At 40.8% G+C, this 22,957-nt stretch overlaps 2 protein-coding genes across 7 annotated transcripts; one reads left to right on the forward strand and one right to left on the reverse strand.

The window, feature by feature from the left end:
- Positions 1-855: 855 nt before the first annotated feature.
- RB195_002719 (uncharacterized protein) lies at positions 856-9,107 on the forward strand (the record flags this gene model as incomplete). Of its 2 annotated transcripts, XM_064200104.1 has the most annotated exons (4): positions 856-1,019; positions 2,454-2,498; positions 7,385-7,469; positions 9,000-9,107. In XM_064200104.1, 4 exons carry the CDS (start codon positions 856-858, stop codon positions 9,105-9,107), a joined length of 402 nt encoding a protein of 133 aa, XP_064055984.1. The 2 variants fall into 2 exon arrangements, with proteins under 2 accessions (XP_064055984.1, XP_064055985.1); XM_064200103.1 differs by lacking the exons at positions 856-1,019; positions 7,385-7,469; positions 9,000-9,107 and adding an exon at positions 3,948-4,093 and having other exon boundaries at positions 2,435-2,498.
- Positions 9,108-11,260: 2,153 nt separating this feature from the next.
- On the reverse strand, positions 11,261-22,496 carry RB195_002720 (uncharacterized protein; the record flags this gene model as incomplete). 5 transcript variants are annotated; one of them, XM_064200107.1, is made up of 13 exons in its annotated part: positions 11,261-11,368; positions 11,980-12,053; positions 13,521-13,635; positions 13,804-13,939; positions 14,002-14,160; positions 14,264-14,428; positions 15,612-15,718; positions 15,782-15,966; positions 16,924-17,016; positions 17,079-17,256; positions 18,881-18,974; positions 19,704-19,804; positions 22,476-22,496. In XM_064200107.1, 13 exons carry the CDS (start codon positions 22,494-22,496, stop codon positions 11,261-11,263), a joined length of 1,536 nt encoding a protein of 511 aa, XP_064055986.1. The 5 variants fall into 5 exon arrangements, with proteins under 5 accessions (XP_064055986.1, XP_064055987.1, XP_064055988.1 ...); XM_064200105.1 differs by lacking the exon at positions 22,476-22,496 and adding an exon at positions 19,885-19,923; XM_064200106.1 differs by lacking the exons at positions 16,924-17,016; positions 17,079-17,256; positions 18,881-18,974; positions 19,704-19,804; positions 22,476-22,496 and having other exon boundaries at positions 15,782-15,862.
- Between the last annotated feature and the right edge of the window lie 461 nt (positions 22,497-22,957).

A 22,957-nucleotide genomic window follows, 5' to 3' on the forward strand; every position in this document is an offset into this window, starting at 1 on the left:
TTTTTTTACAATTCTCTCATAGCACGCATGATTATTCCGGAATAGCACGTCACTGTTAATACATTGGCGACACCGTTGAGAGGTATCAATTATTGCGTATAAAAGAATGAGGGATAAGGTGTCTGGCGTTGTCAATCCGTTACGGACGCGCCAACGCATTCACTTCAATACAGAATCAATCGCTTGAGGTTTACGAACTCGTGTCTCGTGTCCAAAACAATAACTTGCGGGGGCGAGCCGATGTGCCAACTCAGTATTTTTATCCTCCCGAACAAGTCCAACACCAATTCATCGACCCCGAAATAATGAAAGGCTTGGCTGACGATTTGGATCCGTCGATCTGACACACAGTCGCAGCGTAATCACATACCAACTGCGCTACATCCGCCCATCATTACGTGTATAAAACACAGCATATACGTAGGAAAATAAAACTTATACCTGACGTAAATATAATACAGGAGCACTGCACTGGATACAATACAGCCACGGTGGTTCCTATGCGAGAAACGTAAAATAACTTCTGGTGCCAATTGCGCAAAAATCAAGGCGCGTTTTATGATCAATATGTTACGAATATTATTCCCGATACAGAATAGTGCTCCAAGAAAAATGTTACAAAAATTTTCCGTTGCAGGACTTTTCTTGGTATTTTTCTTGGGTCTTACTTTGGTGATAAGTGAAACTGTTTTGTTTTTTTTTTGTCGAAAAAACGAGGAGGTATATTGTATCGACCAGGATAAAGTACAGTGGTCTAGCGTTAAACAATCCGCTCGGAATGTGCCACCGCGTTCACTTCAGTTCAGTTTGACGAACACGTAACTAGTCTGTACACTGACTTGCGGAGGCTAGACAATGTATCAGGGCAGTGTTTTATTCTCCCAGTCCACTCCGATACCATTTTATCAACCTGGAAGGACGAAAGGCTTGGTTGGCAGTAGGGCAGAATCGAGCCTCCGATCGATCATGCTGAAGCCACAGCGGAACTTCTTACCGAGTGCGTTACACCGTTGCAAGGCGTACTTGAAAAGAAAGAAAACGTCGTTTAACAAAGTTTCCTCGCGAGATGCTACCGATACAATCTTTCTGTACTCTCATTACAGCTGCAAGATATCTCTAATCCTATCAACGGCAACTACAGCTCTCGTCCTGATGCTCCCCTACTGTTCGTATCATAAGAGTTTTATGCATTACCAAAATATTACGGCAAATTTCACACCAATCTAGCACAACCTAACCTTGCAGTGCAATTGTAACTTTTGAAAGTGCTACCGCTCGCTTGTGATATCTAAGAATCTCTGCGTGAAATAATTCTCAGTTAGTTTTGTGCTTAACATGTTCCCTTTGGTTTTTGTACACGAACTATGCTGAAAAAAAAAACAAAAAAGACAAAGAAGAAGATAGCAGAATGCTTAGAAAATCGGAGAGAGATTTGGGCAAAAACTGCAGAATGAGATACTGCAAAGCCTTTTGACGTTCCTTAACCCATCAAAAGAAAAGACAACGGCGATGTATGTAACTGCGTGAATTCGTATATCCAATTATTCAGAGAACAGGTATGTTTGAAAGTTCGAATATTCGTATTTGTGAGAGAAATACTCACAAATGAAGCTCTAGTAGTCCTAATTCATTTTTTCTCATTGCAACTAATCACCATCTAACTAGTGAGACGACTGGTATTTATAATTCTCTACTTCTTTTCTTTTCTTTATAGGGCGGGTGTAGTGTAACGGTCAGAGGTTCCGATTCCTGCACGATCGATCGGAGGTTCGAATCCGCCCTAGTGCTCACCAAGCCTTTCATCCCTCCGGGGTCGATAAATTGGTATCAAACTTATCTGGGAGGATAAAAACACTGACTTGATTAGGGTAGCCACCGCAAGTCATTGTATAGGCCAGCTTCACGTTCGTAAACCCAAAACGATTCTGAATTGTAGTGAACGTGGGGGCGCAGCGGATTGATTGACGCCAGAAACTCTATCCTTTTTTATCCTTTATTTTTTCTTTTTAATCAAGAAACATTCCATTGCTATAAAGAAGTGTGGCCGTGGAGGTCCAAAGACAGCAAATTTTCTCGATTATCCACAATCCAGAAGGTTTCTTTGCTCAGAAGTACATCAATCCAGAAAAGGATAATGCACATTTTCCTTTAACCGCTTCGTAAATTTTAGTATCCATGATGCACTGGAAAACAGCCTTTGTTAAGAGAGCTGGCTTTGGTTTTATTCTTCTACGACGCAATAACGAGGTACACTAGCTAGTCACGGTTTGGTTGAAATTTTGTTTCTACCTTACACACTTCTTTGTCTCACTCATACATTTGAATGCTCAACCTGGCCGTGCATTCTCATTCGTGTACTTTCAGCTTTTCAGATATATTTTCATGCATACTAAAGGATTTTGTTGATACATCTGGAGTTTCAGTTCCTGCAATCATGCTTGTGTTAGTTGCAGTGGCAGTGATTACTCCAGCAGTAATGACACTGCAGTGCTGGACATGTGAGTGCTCAATATCACTTTTTTCTCTTGCTTGTGAATTCAGATCGATTAAAAGTGTTAAGACGTCTAAATGCCTTAGTATCTTCTCTCTAAAATGTGTGAAACAGGTGTACATTAAGATAGGAGGTCTGTGTAGATTAGTGAGTAATTCAGAAAGTTAGTGGAAATTTTATGTTTTCTGTCCACTCACTTACTTCACATCAACTTCTAAGTTAGGAAAGTTCTTTTCATTCTAAATTTATATCTCCTTTTCTCTTCAAACACAGGTTCCACTAGTCCCCTCATACGTCTCAAAAGTAGAAAATCTTTCTTCAAAGTCCGAACAAGTTTATCAGTGCGGTGGATTGAATCATCGAGTCACTAAAATTAATTCCACATACCCTTGCAGAGTAATCAGAATCAACGCAACTGTCTTCTAGTCGTTTGGAACCATTATTAAGGACGGTTTCTACTTGCAAAACAAAATGAAACAAGTTACTCCTATCACGGCAAATTAATATTTTGCAGTAGTTTTTTTAAAGTTAGATGTGATACTAGTTCTATTTAATTCCTATCCACTATAGTATAAAATGCAAAATTGTCTCTCCGTCCGTCCAACGCTAATTCCTACTGATTCTTGAAGATTCTCGAGGACCCCCTAACTTCTTTAATTAGGCCAACCCAGTACAAAACTCGCGAAGGTGTCACCCACGGCAAACCTTTTTCGCCTCAGGACCATCCTGATGGCTCTGGAGCCGGGGTTTGAGGGTTATCTTAAATCTTTGGCTTTTTTAATAATTAAAATTAGGCTAAGACCCAAAAAAGATTTTTTTTCGTCGCGCACCGTGTCACGTATACCATGTGCACCCCGTTGGTTTTCAAACTGCATCATTGTGTGCATCAGTATGTTATGTCTTACAGGAGTTCCGAGTTAGAGATGTCCGATTCGATCCCCGATTGGTTTTGATTCCGGATAACGGTGTGTCTTGGGAAGCCTTCAGGAAATTTTCGACACTATTGATGTTTGCCTATTTCCGGTATACACATCGTAGAAACAACTAGCGGCGCTGATACACTCATAATTCCCTTCCACAAGAAGTTATCCGTCACGGATATTTAGAACTATCGAGGAATTTGCTACTCACATAGTTCTAGACTGATTATTTCGGACTTGCCAAGCATTGCCAAAGAAATAACGTTGGATCAGTGAGTCTTGCTTCGTCGTACTAGCCGGTGTGCAAGGTTTTTTGGACCTCGAAGCCGCTTTTGCGGTTTGGGCCGACAGAAAAACAAGAAAGTTTATCCGCCTTCAGTGACATTAAGCGGCAAACTGATGCAGTCAGAACATCATCCGGACATATCTCTTAATCTTAAGCGGTAACTGAAGGAAGACAAAGGCCATTGTGAGAAAACTTCCTCTTCAATTTCAGCATCGATAACCTCATGCGGAGAACAGTTGATTGTGTCCAGCTGACATCGTCTTAGCACCATCAAGGTTGTCCCTGACAGAACTCGAGTACGACAGCGATGTTGTCATATTCGATCCAACCAATACGAAAATTCAACATCGTGTCAATCTTGTGTCGAAGGTTGCTGTAACCTATGATTACGTCTAATAATAATCTAATATAATAATAATAATAATCTAACAATAATATTATAATAATCTTCGCTCTAATAAGTGTAAGCAAACGGGGGTATTCGTAAAACCTGCAGTATCTGTTGCTGGGTATCATAGTAGACGGCCACCTTGCCAGACTTGCCTTGTGGATGAGCTCTGTTACATGAGCCGTATGTCCCTTATTACTTTCTTATGTCCCTGAACAGCAGTAATAGGTGGAAACGCAAGTGATTTCAAAAGAGTCGAACTTAAGGATCTTCAGAAACTTGTAGTTAGCTGCGCAACTCATCTTGAAGGCATTGCTAGATCTCTCTGTCAAAATAGGGTGATTTGGATACACATCTTCATGTACCCGGCATCTTCGCGCCTTCTCTACACAGGCTCAGAGCACTGCATCTACGACCCACTCTCATTGCCGTTGTCTACAAACTGAACTCAAGGCATCGTCAATTTTGTAATATGCTGCCTTCAAATCCAGAAATGTGGCAACACCCGTGAAAAATGCCATTTTTCTCGGGTGTCACTACAAAACAAAACTTTGTTTTCCTTTGGCTGCTTATTTTATGTCGTTACCTTGTTGATTTTTCAGACTACGGTGTAGACATAAAAGGACTTGATACGGAAAGATATGACCACTCAATCTTGCCATGCAAACCGGAACAGGATGTTTGTTTCACGTAAGAGAAATTCCAGAATTCGAAACTTGTCAGAAAGTGATAAAGAAAACCCAACTCGACGTAGCTAAAGACAGGTTTTAAAGACAGCGTATCACGAAATTGACGTTGTACGGAAACGCCAGGGAACCCGCAGGGTTCGGGTTGTAGATTATGGATTATTATGGAACCCAGTCGTGGCCTCACTCAACATCCTCTAGTAGTCCTAAAAAAACGGCGTGGGAACGGCGTTTTCTCCTACGAGGAACGTTAGAACACGTACATCTTGCACACCTTCTGGCCTCCTCAGTAACCTATTCATGGGTTTCACTTGAGTAGGTTAATGAGGACGTATCATTGATCTTCGAGAGATCGCCCGTGAATGCGGCGCGTGCACAGGGCTGGGCTCCCACTTACCTCGTAGGAAAGTACGCCGTCTTACGCGCCGTTCTTTTATAATTAGAGGAAGATCCGCGGAACCAACCAACTTTCGTAATCTACAACCCCAACTTCCACGGGGTTTCCGTACCGCTTCAGTTTTGTGATATGTTGCCTTTAATACAAAGGATAAAGTCTCTGCTGTATCAGCCTGCTTGTGGTCCGCCTGCAAGACAAGTCTTGTACTGATTTATCTACCTCGGAGAGATGAAAGAGTTGGTTCGCACTAGGACGGTTTGGAACCGTCTATCGTGTAGCTGAAGCGGACCTCTACCCGAGTGCGCCAGACCAAATTGTTCGCTTTTGCAGGTTGTAAATTGGAATACCTAAAAGTCAGCTATGAGGTGGCCTGCAGAACACTGCTACTTCTTCAAAGATAGCAATTAGAAGAAAATTATGCTGTTATAAGCAGTTGAAATGTATACAGTTTGCTTGAATTATTTTCGGGAAAGACCGTACTTTGAATCGTCAAATACGTAAGGGTTCTTTGCGTTAGTTTATTAGAACAAATGTATCTTGCCGGGGTCACCAGAAGTCTAAGAATTAAAGATGGAGTGATCTAGTAATTGTGTGTAGACTGCGGGTGTAGCACAGTCAGTTAGAGGTTCCGCTGCCCATACAATCGATCGGAGGTTGATGATGAAAATGTAGGTCTCTCATAAGGTTGTTACGGAATGATTGCGTTGACTCGATACTGATGAGTTTTGAAGATTGTAATACTCTGGAGTGACTCACTTCTAAGGTGTAAGAATTGCATTACTTTTGTTAAAATAAACTGGAATATTCTCTAGGGGCACCTTCCAATATTCACTGACTTGTCGATAATGGCTCAAATTCTAGCGTTAATTTACCGTAGACGGATTGGAAGACGAAATCGTCCAAAGAGTAATTCTTCGCTCCAAATAGTTATAGGAAGGAATCGTATAGAAAAATATTTCTATACAAGAAAGACGTTCTATAACACTTTTTTTTATTAATTCAAATTAGAATCTAATAGAAGAGGCGAGTATTTCGGAAGATGACGAACGAAGAAACAAACAAGTGGATCGGAACCGAATCTGTATTGAAGCAAAAACACTCGAAACGAAGTTTGCCTCTGCGATGCATGTGATTTTCATCATATAAAATCATGCAAGGACAGTTCATTTCCGAGTAAAACCTTATCCTTAGAAGTGGCCGGCGTTAACCAATCCACTTAGGATGTTCACTTCATTTCAGAATTGTTTGAGTCATACAACCTTACAACTACTTGCGGGGACTAATCTATGTATCAAGACGGTGTTGTTATACTCTCAGAGAAGTCTCGTACTAATTCATCTGTCACGGAGGGATAAAGGACTTGAGGCGCAGTAGGGCGGTTTCGAACCAGCGATCATCGAGTCACAACTGACTTCTTACCGACTTCGCTGCACAGAAAAGTCTGGCAACAATCATTTAATGATCATTTCCTACCACACTAGAAATATCGGTAGCTAAGCATCGAGAAGAAAGTCTTTGTAGAAAGGAAGAACTGCTGCTTTTATTTATCAACGGAATTTTTACGGCAAGAGATTTTCGAGTTTCGTTATTTTTGACGGTCACTTTATGTTTAATTCAATACATCCAATATTCACTCTCTATTCATTATTACACTAACTTTATCATCGCGACTTGAAAAACCAGCGAATTTTCAACCAGTTGTCATGATGTAGTTGTCTCAACTCCCAGTTAACATGTAGGTAAACGGATTAAACTGGATCACTTCCGATTCGGTGATCGTTCAACTTTCGAAGGTGTCCAGCTCTAAACATTTTCCTAGTAGCACAGAACGCTGTTTTAATGGAATCTTTCTAATCTTTGGAAGAAATCGGCTCTTAGATGTCTTTTGTCTTTCGATGCGCTTGCTCGAAAATGTCAGCGTATCCAAAGATTTTTGCCAGAGCACTTCTTTACTGAAGTAAACTCTTCCTGCAGTTGTATACAGGATTAGGGTAGTAAAAAAATACGGAACAAAAAATCTTCATATTTTGCATCTTGGATAAGCCCATGTAAGACAGCATTACACTGCCGCTATCTATAGCCTGGTCCGCTCCTTTTTCTCAAAAAACTTGGAATCCCCAAACTATATATAAAGCCTGCATCTACACTTCGAATCCAGCCATTCAAACATCTTCACGTGGCGTTTCGGCTCAACGAATTTCACTCCATACTTTCAGATTAAAGAGAGTCATTCAACAACATGTTGGTGTGGATTCCATCACAATTTATAGGACTGGTTGCGAAAAAGCGAAGAGTTGTTTGGTAAGCCTTCTTTGACATGTTCAGCTTTTCGCTCTGAGACAACGACGGATGTCAGTTGTCATAGTAAACCTGTTTATAGTAGGGTCAAAACGGCATGAAGGACGGTGCAGTTGCGTAGGAGGCTGCGCTCGAAACAGCGCGGCGGAGCGTAGTGGTTAGAACCTAGGGGCACCCTTGTTGACACCATTTCTCGTTGTAGATCGCAGTGGTCCCATCTCGATTCTAACTGCCATCAGCACAGTACTGCTTCGAGCATTCACGCTTACACAACTGCACTTTTTTCTTGTCCTTTTGACTCTACTATAAGAAAGTCAGAGCTGATGGTTTGATTGGAACATCCCACTATATCAGAACGACGGGAACTGAGGGATTTCATCCACGTAAACATAGGTCGCTTGTTAGTGCACTTACGTCAGCGTTTGATTTGAATTCATAAACTGAATACGCTGCGATCATTTCAACCCATATGTCATAGTTTCGTCATTCATGTTGTCCTCAATTTCAACTTTGTTTTCAAGCGACCTTTGCATGTCAGTATCATATTTTCCTGGATGTTCTAACTGTGTCCTGTCCCACATTCTTTTTCAAAAACCATTGCATACCTGACAGGTGTACTAATATCTAGGACCAAGGATCTAGGATTTGGGGTCACCAAATTTTCAATGCTTCGGCGAGTCTTAGCAATGCTTTGGCAACATTTTATTACTTATAGTAGGGTCAAAACGACACGGAACACCTACGCAGTTGCGTACGTGACGTCTGTCGAGGCGATTCGGTGAGGCGTAGCGCTTGGGAGCGTTGTGAAGCCCTTGCTAGCACCATCCCTCGCTGCAGTTTGCGGAGGTCCCAACTAGGTCCCAACTGCTGCCTCCTACACTCGTGATTCATGTCGTTTTGAGTCGACTATAAGTATATGGGCACTTATTCAATTCAAGTCATTGACAATCGAAGTGAACAACTGATTGTTTCGTCTCTTTTATTTATTTACTCGGCAGAAGATTACTTTCACATTGTTTCAGAATAGCAAGTTGACACTAGAGATAGTGATAGAAGTCCTTAGGAGTGGTAAATACTTTAGTTCCTTCTGATCGGAAATTCTTTACTTCACCACAGTTATCTGCTAGCAAAATTAGGAATTTTCTTTCCTCTTACCTTCTTTATCTGAGAGTAGTTTTCGACGCTCTGATGCCGACTTTTACTCCTTTTCCACTGAACTGAGATTAAGATTCAAAGGTCGGTCTCTTCTGCACTTTTTCCTGGTGCGTTTTTTTTTTGAGGAAAACCGATTCTTGCTATAACTTGTTGTTTCTCGTTTATTCAGAAAAAAATTAACACAGGATAGAAAATTAACTTTGTGAAACGAGCAAAGGTGAAGCTAGTTATACAGATCTCTGTTGTCTAAAATGTTCCTTGATCCACCGACCTAGAACTTGGGACTTTCCACTGACAGGAAGAAGGAAAATTTCTCTCCATTTAAAACTTGACCATTCTAAACAATACCGTCGGAGATGAAGGTGGATGTAGTTTCAGAAAGGAACATGTTGTCGATACGATGGTTGCAACGAACGATTATACACAATGATGCTCACGGACATCTCTGCGGTACCAGATTTGCACGAACACCTGCCGCCAACATGACACCTATTTTTCCGCTGCTTCTCTCTTTATCCGAACGACTTATTCACGATCGCATCGTTTGATTTTTGTGTCACAATGTGAGACTCGTGATCAAAGCAATAATGTGTGGAATTCTGCGCAATACCTGCTTTATTTATTCCTTCTACTTTTTAGAATAGGTCAAGCAGCTGAGTTGTTTTTCTCTTCAAACATACCTTTAACGCAGTTTTTTTTACGCATTGAGCGACCGAGTTTCTAAAATTCAATCATAAAAACAGACAGTGTTAATGCTCGATGCGTTAATGGTGTTCATACTAAAATGTTCTGCTTTCAATGAATCTCGGCAAAGTGAGATGTCGTACTGATTTTTGATGAGCTATACACGATGTTGTTAAATGATTTTCAATGACTAATGTTTCGGCAAAATTGCCTTCTTCAAAGCCTGAAATGGTCAATTTTGTTCGCGACCAAATCTCTCCACAACTAAACAGGCAAATCCTATGCCTACTTTTTCAACCACTGACGTAGCGACTGCTCACCTTGGATCGGAGACGCCCAGCAGGGATAGCTGATTAATCAGTCGCGGGAGCGAATGATTCGAATGTCTCATTCGGATCAGAATAGCCGTCCGAGTTATGGTGCGAGTCCCTGCGTAGCCAAGAGGCATTCGCCTTTAGGGTTCATTTTAGAGTTTTTGCCTTGGGTCCAAAATGCCTTCAGCGATTTTCGAGCCAACGTTTCAGATTTGTGCGCTAAGATTTGGACCATGATTCCAAAATCGGCTCCGTCGTGTTTCTGCTTTCTGTGGACACCTGAAGTTTTGAAGCGACGACATTCTGGCGTTTTATTCACCCTTTTGACTGAAAAATCTGCAGCATCAATGCTGTATTCTCCTGATTGAGGTGTTTTACCCCTTTACGGAGGTTTTTCGTCGTCTGAAAATAAACAATGAAAGGATTAAAAGGCAGTGTGGTTGCAATTTATTACAATCTTTTAAAAAAAAGGCCTTAAGCGTTCAAATTAAATTCGGAATCATTCGAGGTTTGGGAACCCATATGCGGCCTTGGGAATGACCTGTGGGGTCAGGATACAGAATAAGCCAGCAATTATATCTTGTAAGATCTACTTATCGATTCCGGTAGCATGAAAGTTTTGGTTGACCCGAGGCGGTTTTCAATCATCGACAGTCTCTTCGAAACCCTTCATTAACAACGGTACGCTTGTCAAAAAAAGAGGATAAATGAATTTCTATGTCCTAATAAATATATGGATAGTCTCGGTCATGGCAGATGTCGTTGAAGGCTATTTCTTGTGAATTTTTAGTTGTTGCGTTCTTTCCACGAGCAGGTAGGGTTGTGACGTAGTTTGCAAGTATTATAGAGAAACAAAAAAAACATCACCCGCGAATCCAGGAACGAGAAAGAAATGGAGGATTTCATGCAAGTGAGTACTCAATGAGGCAACTCTTATTATCTAAAGCATTGATAAAACGAAACCTCATAAGATGGACTTCGTTACTCATACTCACATTTGTGAGGTATGGCATTATCGACTAGTTTCACCAATAACCCACTCTATCCAGTTTCTTCCCGTCAATTTTATAAGTGCAAAGGGTTGGCTCATTTGGCAAATGAACGCCTCTTAGACTCTCAAATTTACAGATGTTTTGCGCTTCCACTGCCATGGCTGGAAACAACACCGCAGACAGAAAGAAACCAGAATTATAATTTTCTGTCTTTCTCTGGTGACGATTGTTAGCTACTTTACTGATAATTATCCGCAACAGATCGCATGGAGTCGTTTAAAGACTTTAAGTTTAAGTCCTCACGTTAGTTCTACCTCTTCCCGCACCTAGACTATGACTTGCACGGCGTCATTGATCAGCTCATCAATTCGATTGTATTCATTTTCAGGATTCTACGTGGGTCAAAGTGCAACTGTCGCGCACCCGATTCATTTTAGTTGTTTCAAGGATGGACGAAATATTTATTCACTCATGGCAATGTACAGAAATACTGGACGTGTTTGCAATCGCCACTGAAAACTTCGTTGTTGACAACGTGCGGATCTTAAAGTGATGGCAAATCCAACATGCTCACAATTTCGTTCCCCAAATTCAAAAGATATGCGAGTGAACATGGTGATGATTCAGTTGCGCATACCAAATGTAGAAACTAAGTTCCTCTTTTCGTCATTGACATCGTCTTCATATACTCCTCATCAAAGGAGGTCGGCAATGAAGAATCGGTCAAGTTTGGATAGTCAAGGTCTAGGCGAGGAACCTGAAAAACAGGATCAGTAGTTACTTCTCAGGTAGTGGTTTGCTTTCGATTTTTGCACTTACTTAGACAAGAACTTCGATGAAAATGCGCTCCCCTGTAGAGACCCTTCCTTGAAATCAATTCCGATTCAAGTTCAAGTTCGAAAAAACAATGGAAGGAATGACCAGTACACCCCCAAGTACGCATCTTATTTGATTTGAGGGCGACCTGCAGTCGACCATTTTCGAAGTTTGATTTTAGCGCCTGCTTCATGTCTTCAATTTTGAACAAAACATGATAATGCATCATATTTGTATTATCTCTCAGAGCGTTTCTGCTTCATGGAATGTAGCATAACCGGAGAAACGTCGTTTTTCAATATTCGGCTCAAATTTATCCATTAGAAGGTGTAGGTATCAGGGATCCTATTATCTTCGAGTACGATTAAACGTTCTATCTCAACAAATGGATAAAAAGACCTCTAAAATGTGGACCACTTCTGAACACGTAAAGTTGACGTAAGTTTGGTCACGAAACAAGATGTATGTCAAGTAATCACGCAGTATTTTTTGGTGGTTTTCTAGGTGACACTCAGTCGTACTCACTGTAATAAAATTGAAAAAAAAACACACTTGAGCGTCTAATCCGTGACTAATTGGCAGTGTTTCCATTGTGCGAAAAGTATCTTCTTGAAGAGTCAACAAGTCTGAAAAATCATCAAGCACTAAAATGATTCACTAATTGTAGATGCAATGGTCAATAACATGTTGGCATTAGTACTCGTAGATAAAGGATAAAGGATAGAGCGCCTTGCGTTAATCAATCCGCTTGGGATGCGCCACCACGTTCACTTCAATTCAGAATTGTCTGAAGTTCACGAATGTGTGGCCGCCTATACGATGACTTGCGGGGGCTAGGCGATGTGTCAAGTCAGTGTTTTTATCCTGCCAGACAAGTCTGGTACCAATTCATCGATCCCGGGACGAAGGACTGGGTGAGCAATAGGCTGGACCGTGTGGCTACAGCGGACCTCTAACCGACTGCGCCACACCCTATTAATAAAAAGAAGAAGTCTGAAGGACCTTTTCCGGACGTCCAGACTGGTAATTAATAATTCATATTTGAATACATTAACAATAAGCTACACAGAGAAGTTTCGAATCAACTCTGAATGGTTTGTTGAACTGCAGCGCTGGAACGTTTTGCAAGTTCATGAATTGTAGTGGAGAGCATCAATGATTTGTCCTCTTGATAGGGGAAGCTAATGGATGTTCATGGTGCTATGACTGAATCTTGTTTTAGATAGAGTTACAAGAAAGATTTTTGAAATTTTTGATGCAACACTACCCGAAGAACCTAATAGCTGTTGCACATCGATGTGAATGTTAAGCTTAAAGTGGGGATAGGTACTAGAAATAAGGCATTATGAATTGATTCAGTGATTCCTTGTAACAAGAAGTACTCGGCCCTAATCAATTCCTTTGCGGTGTGCCATGGTCGTCTTGCTTTGCTTCGAGATCAACAAATCATGTGGGTTTAATGGCATCATCCCACGAATCTGAGGTGGTGCAGATTTCAGGTGGAGTATCCGTGTAGGGGGTCGTGGATTATGGAGACGGGGGTAGTTCCGCTCGTCTCTCCCTGCATCATTGCAAACAGCAGTCTCCAGAATGCTGTTTTGTACGACGCCATCTATTGCAACGCTCCACCCCTTGCACCGCCTCCGCCCTGCGATTCGTCGAAAATCAATTTGAACTGCCCCGATAGGCAGTAAGGGACGTTACGCGTGCAAGGGTGGCGCGCTGCAGTAGAAAAAAACTGCATCGTACAAAACAGCATTCAGGAGCTGGTTGCAGTGATGATGAGTGATTCAGGAAGAGATGAGCGGAACCACCCCGGTCTCCATAATCTACGACTCCATATACGGATACTCCACCCGAAATCCGTACCACCCCAGATTCGTGGTATGCTCCCTTTAAAGTGGGGTAAGTACTAGAAATAAGGTCGGAACGTTTAGTCGGATCGTTTTACCACTGAGCGACTGTGCCCCTTTAGTAAGTTATGACTATATCTTTATCATATGATAGAAGATCTTTTCAAGAAAACTAGATTTCCCAGAAAATGGGGCTTTACTGTTCACATTAACACAACGTCTTCACTGGAGGGAACTCACCGCGGTTTTTGCTGAAACGTTCATCGGCAAAGCGAATGTCACTCTCACTGGATTTGCGCAGCTTACTGTAGCTCAAAACACCGTCATCACGGAATACAACAGGTGAGGCCGCCTTCTAAAATGCACTAATGTTTTCTATGATCAGAAAGCAGTTCAGGATAATGGAGTTACAGGCCATGATCATGGAGTCACTTGAAACGAAAGCCCCGTCCATCGATATAGCCAGCAACAACCCTACCTCCATTTTTTGAAGCTCCTTTAACGAAACTTTTAACGTATTTACCCTTAACGTTTTGATTTCGCCTGCTTCCACTTTCATTGCGGCTTCAACAAATTCGTCTAAGTTGAATTGAGCCAATTGTTCTTCGGGAATGTTGAACTGGTCTCCGAGATTTTTTACAAGCCGTTTCATTGTCATCCTAAGAAAAATTAGGATTTCAATAAAAGCTTAGTATTGTATTATCTACTCAGCTTCACCAACTTTTTTCCTCCGAACCAAACCACAGCATTTGCCATATTTTCCATTTTACGCCCAACGTAGTGAAGTCTGCGGAGCAGATCTGCTGCCATTTCAATGGCCATTGTGGTCAGCGCTAATCCGATGCCAATGTAACAAAGTGTCACGAAAAGGTAGTCGAAACTGAAATCATAAATGAGCTTCCAAGGAAAAGAAAAACTATGACATATAACATAACATTTCCTTGAGAATAGAGAAATTAATAATTAATAAGTTCAAAACATACCTCCTTGGGACGAAATCCCCCAACCCAATTGTGGTTAACGTCACGAAGTTGAAATAGAAGGCCTTGAAGAAGTCCATTTCCGGCTCGTAAACGGACAGAACTTTTGCGCCAAGGAGTAGATAAACAGCAAAGGTGAGACCAAGTGCTATTGCTTCAGCTGTCTTCCTTAACAACGAAAATAAATGTAATGTCATTCCTCCCTGTACTGGGATAAAAATTTAAATTTGCCAAGTACTAACAACTGGCCGTGCCTAAAATTGTACTCGGTGGAATATAAAAATGAGAAATGTGTCGATAACAGCATCATGTCTGTGGTTGATCTGCATGCACGGGGCGATTATTATCGTTCACGTTTCTAGTTTAAAAGTGCACTCAAAAAAATACAAAGATCATATACTTTTTTTTGGAACAGGGGTAAATTTCTCTTCCCTAAAAAAGGGAAGAAGATTGCAGAACTAGAGAAATAATGTCAATAGCTTGCGCTTTTTTCCTCTAGAAAATCCTAGCACACTATTCACAGTGAAGAGCATTTTAGGAGGTGAACTAACACATTCCAGCAAGAAAAAAATAATTATAGAACCTCAAATAGAACTGGACCAGTGTACACTCCTACAGAGAATTTTGACTGAGCCTTAAGATTTCAAGAATGCTCATGTCAAAATTGTGTTCTCTTTCAAAACTCATCCGCAGCCAGCCCGCATGATTTGTTTGTCCTTGCAGCTTTCGACGGCCAAGTTTACACCACAGCACTTTTTTTTACAGTTACAACTTTTTTTCAATCGCGTAGTGTCTGTCCATCAATGTATAACTCGATTTATCTAGATCCTGTTCATGATGAAGCCTTCGAAATCGATATCTGCAGCAGCCATTCACTTAGCGAAAAGAAGAGGAGGTTAGGGAAAAGGTTAACTCTGAAACTTCCAAAGATGGAGCATGGTAAGCGTGATTCGGGACCCTTGCACGCACGTGTGCATAGATCGAGTCGCCAGACTAACAGAGTAGCCGAGGCCAGAACAACCCTGGTTCTAAAGTCGTAACAGGGTCCGGTTGCCGATCCCATGTAACGTTACGTACTGACCTTGCAGTAACGGTGCTATGTACCGTTCTTTTCCAGCCTCTTATTCTCTGGATATTTTTACTAAGCTATTTTCACATCCGAGACGCGCAATCGCACTTCGAACATGGAAAAAAACTGAAAATTGGTCCTGACCTTTTCAAAAGATGGGGTCATAAAATGGTGTGCATTGGTTCAAGTTCAATAATATGAAGAGTAGTAAGGAGAAAGGGACCAAAGAACTGTCAATTTTGTTAAATCATTGTGAATATATGTTCCGCATTCCGCACTTACCTCGAGTCATGCCCACCCTTTTCTCTCTCCGTGTCTTCTTCGACTGTTTTCATTTCTCTCGCTGTGACTAAGATGACATCCTTTTCATCGCTTTTAACAGGTCGTAGCTAAAGAAGATTTGGCGATAACTTTTTTACTGCCTATTCGAGTATTGCAAGAGTATTTCTCACCTTCCAAAAGAATCCAGTGCAAGAGCGAAGCCCATCATAAATAAGGTTCGTCGCTTTCCTGAGCACTACTGAGAGGAACATGCCCAAATCAGCTACAGTAAGAAGAGTGAAAGGAACTCCAATTAACCCATATACAATACAGAACAAGCGGCCGTAAAATGTTTCTGGCGCAATGTGGCCGTACCCTGGAAATTTGTAGTTAGTCATACTATTCTGGTATTCTAGTTTATGTGGCTAGATTGTTTCTTCGATTTTAACTAGAATACCAGAATAGTATTCTAGTATTCTAGTTAAAATCGACAGAAGTTAGTTAGAATAACTACTGTTTTTCTTCTTGAACACTTATGTATATACAAAGGATAAAGTGTATAGTGCCTGGCGTTAATCAATCCGCTTGGGACGCGCCTGCACGTTCACTTCAATTCAGAATCGTTTGAGGTTTACGAACGTGTAACTGGTCTTTTAAAATGGCTTGCGGGGGCTAGCCGATGAGTCAAGACAGCGTTTTTATCCTCCCAGACAAGTCTGATACCAATTTATCGACCCCGAAGTGGTGAAAGGCTTGGTGAGCACTAGGACGGATTCGAACCTCTGATCAATCGTGCAGACAGCGGAACCTCTTACCGACTGGGCTACACCCGAACGTTCATCAATGAGCCGCACATTTTTCAGCGGTAATTTGTCATGTTTTTTTTTACTAATTTTCTAAGTTTTTTTTTTGTTTTTTTTTTGTGACAGGAAAGTTCTTTTGTACTCAATATATTCATTATCTCCAAATAATACTACACATATGGAATAGGAGAATGTTTCTATCGCCAATGCTAGATGTGCAGATGACCTGTGTTGAACTGGCTGAACTGAGTAGACTCTGCTCTGCCTGCACGTTTGCATTCAGTGCAGCCCCATGATATTCGAGTAAACTTGAAGCCAAATAGATTCATGGGAGTCGAGGTCCATAATCGTGTAGCGTCTTTTCAAACCTCAACAGCACACAGAATAGCCAAACTTCAAATGTTTCTTTTCTCGGTGACTTTGAGGAAAAAACCCTTCTTATCTAACCAGTCGTTCCTGACAAAGAAATCAAGTGTCCAGCTTCACTTTGGTTTTCACACACGTTTAGTTTCTTCTTCAGATCTACTCACCAATTGTAGTAATGACGGTGAATGCGAAGATAAGTGAATTCCCAAAAGACCATTTCTCCACGTCTGCTTTAATTTCCTGCTCCACTGTTGGAACTAAATCCTACATGTTCTGTAATAATTTTGAAGGAGCTTCAAGACAAGAAATCACAACATACCGTCAAGTTCCTTTACTTCTGACGTGACAGGCACAGAAGCTATCTCTAAATTTGGAGATAGGTTTAAATTTTGGTAGCAATTGTCAATACTGGCGATGGATAGATGCTCGAGCTCATGATCGTCACATTTCGTTTTCTCCATTATTTCTTCAAGAGCGTACATCAAGCAGTTGTGCACCTGGATAATAGAGGGCTATCATTAATCAAGTGATGAAAATCGGGGTAGTAGGGGCAAAGTGAAGCACGTGTGATGCTTCTGTTTGGAAACTTCAAGGATGTTCCGAAACCTTCTGATACAGAATAGGTCTTATTAGTCCTTCCTTCCTACCAGTATGCATTGCTAACCATAGAAATCACGTCCACGCCTAACCTTTCATTATACAGTAATAACGTAAGCCTTCCGGTATTATAATATAAAGAGTACAGTACCAGTTCCGCGAATAAGAGCCTGGCTGCTATTGATGCGTGTGAGCCTGACTGCGGTGGCCTTCTTATACTAAATGAAATCAGTAGTAGTAAATTGAGTATACGCCCTGGTTACATGTGAGTTATATAACTTGCTGTTATATGGGAGAAGTTACCCAGATATTGCAAGAATATGCTGTTGTCCAGCACGCTGTCAAAGCCCAACCTGAATAGGTCAAATATCTAGGGGAGCATGGAATCTTTGATTTAAAAAAACTCCCTGTTTCGTTGCGCTGGACTGCTGGATATTGTTAAAGGCATCACCCGACGAATCTGGGCTTGTGCGGGTTTCAGGTTGGTTATGCCTATGCAGGGTCGTAGACTATGGGGAAGAGGGTGATTCCGTCCATTTCTTCCTAATTGCGGTAAAAGACGGCCCGGAGGATGCGGCGCGTGCACAAGGGTGGCGCGCTCCAAACGAACCTCGAGGGTTCGAGGACGCTGTTTTCCACGAGGGAGCGTTCCTATTGGAGCGCGCCAGCCTTGTGCACGCGCCGCATCTTCCGGGCCTTTTTTTACGGCGATTAGGAAGAAATGAGCATCATTCCATCCATTTCTGCAATCTTTAGCCATCGGAAACCCATACCACCCAGATTCGTGGGGTGATGCGTTTAAGGCACTCAGATCACGAGATATGGAACAGCGATGCATGGATGGATTCTGAGCGAGCGACCGGAAACTACGTCAGGTAATAATACCAGCTCGCCGATAAAGTCAAGTAGTTCACTATAGTATAATTATAAAGTCTCCAGAACACTTCATTAATCGCCAAGATATAACATTTCTGGGACAAATATCTTTCAAAAAAGTTAGCTATTTCTGCAATACGTTTCATCTTTCTCTTTCGGTTCTTTCTTCCTACTCATCCTTTTATGCAACTGAGGAGAAGCTGCATTGCTCGTAAATTGCTACGAGATATTGCTACTCTGGTTGCATCCCATGATGTTATTTATATGCTGGTAAAACTAACAATTTTAGCCTCGTGGGAAGGATCCTGGAGGGAATTCTGGAACGATCAAACTAGAAAATACAACTACTAAGACTGCGCTGCTTTGCAGGATAAGGAAGAATTGAGTTTAAAGAACCATGACCTTAGTAGTTTTACAGGAGCAGCACCTTCTTACAGGGTCTCTGAGTTCAATTACGAGGAACACATAAGTCAAACTTGCGCAGATATATTTCGTCCGGACGGAATCTATTATGGGAGCTGGAATCTAGTCATTGGTAGAGAGTTTAGAATACTGCTTGAAAAGACGACAACCTCATTTTTAATGGGCAGTGGAGAGATCGAGATCGGTATCGAGAGATACTGCATACAAGCATAGCGTCTTTCTCACCCCTGGATCCATTGCGGCGATTTCGGAACCAAGGTAGACACGTGTGAAGACATCTCGTTCCTCTCCTTTCACATCTCGTCTGTTTTGTGCTCTCCTAAATGTGAGTTTCATCTGAACAGTGACCTTAGTTCATATGATTACAATAATGATTAATCACCAAACATATTGAAAAGTTTGGATTTAATAATTAAGATAGCAGATTTTGCTCGTTAAATGAATGCATATGCACGTATTCATCCCATTTTCCTTGCGGAATATCTGTACATAAATAAGGAAGAAATAAATAATATCTAAACCGAAGCACATCAGCATACATATGTAAGGGTTTATAGAAGGAATGAATAGAATCAAATTGCATTCCCTTAGATTTCGCCTCGAACTTTCCCCTCCATTTTCTGAACAATTCAATTCTATTACTTTCAAAAACAACGCGAAAGAATAAGGAGGAATGCAATTTGCATGTATACAAATAAAATAATCCATTTATCAGCCGCATATTTTTGGAAATACGCTTGAGACTATAAACTCTCACACTGGAGAATAATTTATTAAAACGGTGAGGATTCGAAAAATGAAAGATGTAATATAGCATGAAGAACACTTTCTAAAATGTTCTACGGTTTTCAAATGGAGTTGAATGTGGTGATAGTATTCAAATCTTCTAAGCGCTACACTGATTACAGAATGATCAGCAGCTACAGCTAATGATCTTAAGGCATTACCTCCCGAAATGGCAGGAACAAAAAAACGGAGAGCACCAAGAATAAACCTTTCTTATTAAACGTACTAAAAAAAAATGTCGAAGAAAATGAAAAAAACTTACACTCTCTCTGGAGATTCCAGTGTTAGCATTGTAACTGCACCAAACAGCGTATAGACACTTACACCAAGAATGAGAGCGATGTGCACAGCAACAGTCGATGCCTGAAAATTGAATTGAAAGGAGTCCTCACAAAATTAAACGAACATATCAAATAATTATGAGAAAACCTTCGTAACTATACCTCAGATAGTTGTGAACGCAGCTTCTCAACAAGAAACATGACTTTTGCATGTGAACGTACGGAGAAAAGGTGTAAGGATACTACTAGGGGGAGCAAGCTTTCGTCTTCGCCCCTAAGAGCAGAAGCACACACGCGTACCGGAAGTCTTTAGGAACGCAATAAAAAGCCAGCTTGGTGGACAATTAGAGACCAAGCTGTGCATCTATTGATCCTGCTGTTTCCAATTAGACTGAAACAGTCTTACCTCTTTTTTTTCATTTAACAGTACATATTCGCACACCACAAAATTAATGGTCCCCGAACGGATTGCAAAGAAGATATCACTGTGAAAATATATTTTAACGTTTAAGTCTTCATTCGAATGGGTCGATAAATTGGTACCAGACCTGTCTGGGAGGATAAAAGCACTGACTTGACACATCGGCTAGCCACCGCAAGTCATTGTATAGACCAGTCACACGTTTGTAAACCTCAAACGATTCAGAATTGAAGTGAACGTGGGGATGCATCCCAAGCGGATTGATTAATGCCAGGAACTTTTTCCTTTAAACTTTAATAAGTCTTACTTTGTTCAATTGTCACTTCCTATAAGTTTTTTATTCGCTTTTTTTATCTCTCGAGTCGTAAAGATGACTCTTTTTACCTTCAGTTAACCCTGTTCAGTGCCGATCAGTACGTTTCAGCCTCGAAACCACGACTCATTTCAGACAATGCTGTCTGGTGACCGATCAGAAGTTTCTTTATATTCTCACATGTGCTTCTCGTGGGCTTCATCGTAGTTCGCTCCGCTTCTGTTACATCAAAGTGCCTTTTCCTTTCTTATATCCCTTGTTCGCTTACCCCTACACTCTTCGGTAGTGTATGTAATTCCCATTGCTAGTGACGAGGCTGTTGTTAATGGTTTAACTACCCAAGTTTTGGTTAAATTGCCGATAAAGTAGGTAGTATCTCGGACAGCAACAACACAAGATGCTACGAATATTGCTGACTCCAACATATATTTTGTTTGTCCGACAGCATATTAACATAGCATATTAAAAAGAAAACATTATTGTGAAAGAAATGTTAGTTATATTGTAGCAGATAGTCTCTGACTACTTAGCTTCGTATTTACTTCCTCACTCTTAAGTTTTCTTCTATTGTCATTCAACAAAAACGGCAGTAGCGAGGGCTTGTTTTAAAGGCATCACACCATATAATCTGGAGTGTTGCGGATTTCAGGTGGGTTATGCCTATACGGGGTCGTAGATTGTGGGGAAGGTTAAACCCCCCCCCCATTTCTTCATGTATCAGTGGAAACGGGCAACCCCGGAACGCTGTTTCTTACGACGTGTTCAATTACAGCGTGCCACCCTTGCGCTGCCAGAGATATAGGTAGAAATGAGTGGAACCACCCACGTATTCATAATCTACGACCCGATTTAGGTAAAATCCATGGAAAATCCATACCACTCCAGATTCGTGGGGTTATGCCTTGAAGATATTTCTCAATTTGCAACATACACTGACATTAAAGCAGAAATTCAGAAGATGTGTACTAACGATAGCTCAGCTACAACTTCAAATGTTAAGAGTCGTTTAGAAACTGATTTTTCTATTACTATCAGCTGAAAGAGTAGAGAAAACAACGCAGAATAAATTAGCGAGACTACCAAATAATGTCAAATAGTCCCAGAATCACAAAATTTGAAGCAAATTCACTTGTAAACGCTCCTGCGGCGGGAAACGGATGACCAGGTCTGCACGTATGCTGTTCTCAAATTTTCCGTAATTTTTGAGCAGTTCTGCAAAATATTATCAAAAAAGAGCTAACTTTACTGGATTGCGTTGCACTGCGAAACAGGCAGAACTCACTTGTAATATTTCTATGGAAGCCACGACAAAATTGGCACTTTTTCTGGAACAACAAGAACCCTCAAAAGAGTTGTTTTCTTTTTAGATCTCTTCATAGTGGTTCGATCGAAATTTCTAATTGTTTCTTTTTTTTTGCAAACTTTTGGCAGCGCACTACTTTCCATTATTTAACAAGTCACATAGTGCTTCGAAAATACTTAAGCCTAGTCCAAGATAACGGTTCCTTGTAAAAAAAAGCGTCTAAACTGCAAAAAAAAATCTATGTGAAAACGAATATTGACATTGTTTCACACTACTCACAGTACTACATTGATTGCGAGTAAACGTTATATGAAGATATTCATCAAGTTCATTGTGGAATTCTTGGAAGTGGCCAAAATTAAATTTTGAAGTCCTTCAAAAGTGTTTTAATATATTTTTAACTCACAAAGGCCGGAATTTTGACACCAAAATATTTTAGGAAGTAACATATTAGTACAACAAAATATTCTCATCCAAAAAATGTTATAGTATCGTATCAAAAATACTACAATCGAAAACACATTAGAGACGTCCAATGGAGGATAGTGCGCATTGTAAAAGTTGTACGTAGAAACAACATGACGGAAAAATAAGGGTATGTGGATAATAACTACGTATTCACACATGCAGCTCATTGTTCTCTATCGAATTCGTGCTGTTCACCTGCTTTACCAGTTTAATCTACGGAAGACGAAAGATAGAGAATAATGACTTACGCGCTTCAACACGCCTTTCATTTTGGCGAGCTAACTTGTTTCAAGGATGGAACATTTGAACGCCCACGTGCTCTGAAAAGTAAAATAATGCAAATATGTATAATCCAACAAGCGAGGTAAGCGATGTCTCCAAGGAAAGCCGACAGATATGACAAATCGAGTAATGACTACTGTTTATGGGATTGAAGCCGAGGCAATATCATATATTATCGCTGCTAAAGAAGTATGTGCACAAAGAACTATGTTGTGAACGTCATGGGAATCATTTAGAGGGGGAACATGAGTCAGACAGAGTTTATTTATAATTATTCCGCTCTAATATTAAGCTTAGGATGCAAGGAAAATTCACACGATTAAAAGATCATCAGCAAAATCAGACTGATAGCAAACGTTAGCGTTAGTACGTCTCTGTATGCTTAGATTGGAAAAGCACTAAAGGTGACTAAGGTGACTAAAGGTCATATCGTTTTTCTGCGATGTGT

This window comes from Necator americanus, chromosome IV (assembly GCF_031761385.1).
Source record: "Necator americanus strain Aroian chromosome IV, whole genome shotgun sequence".
Classification (NCBI taxonomy): Eukaryota; Metazoa; Nematoda; class Chromadorea; order Rhabditida; family Ancylostomatidae; genus Necator; species Necator americanus.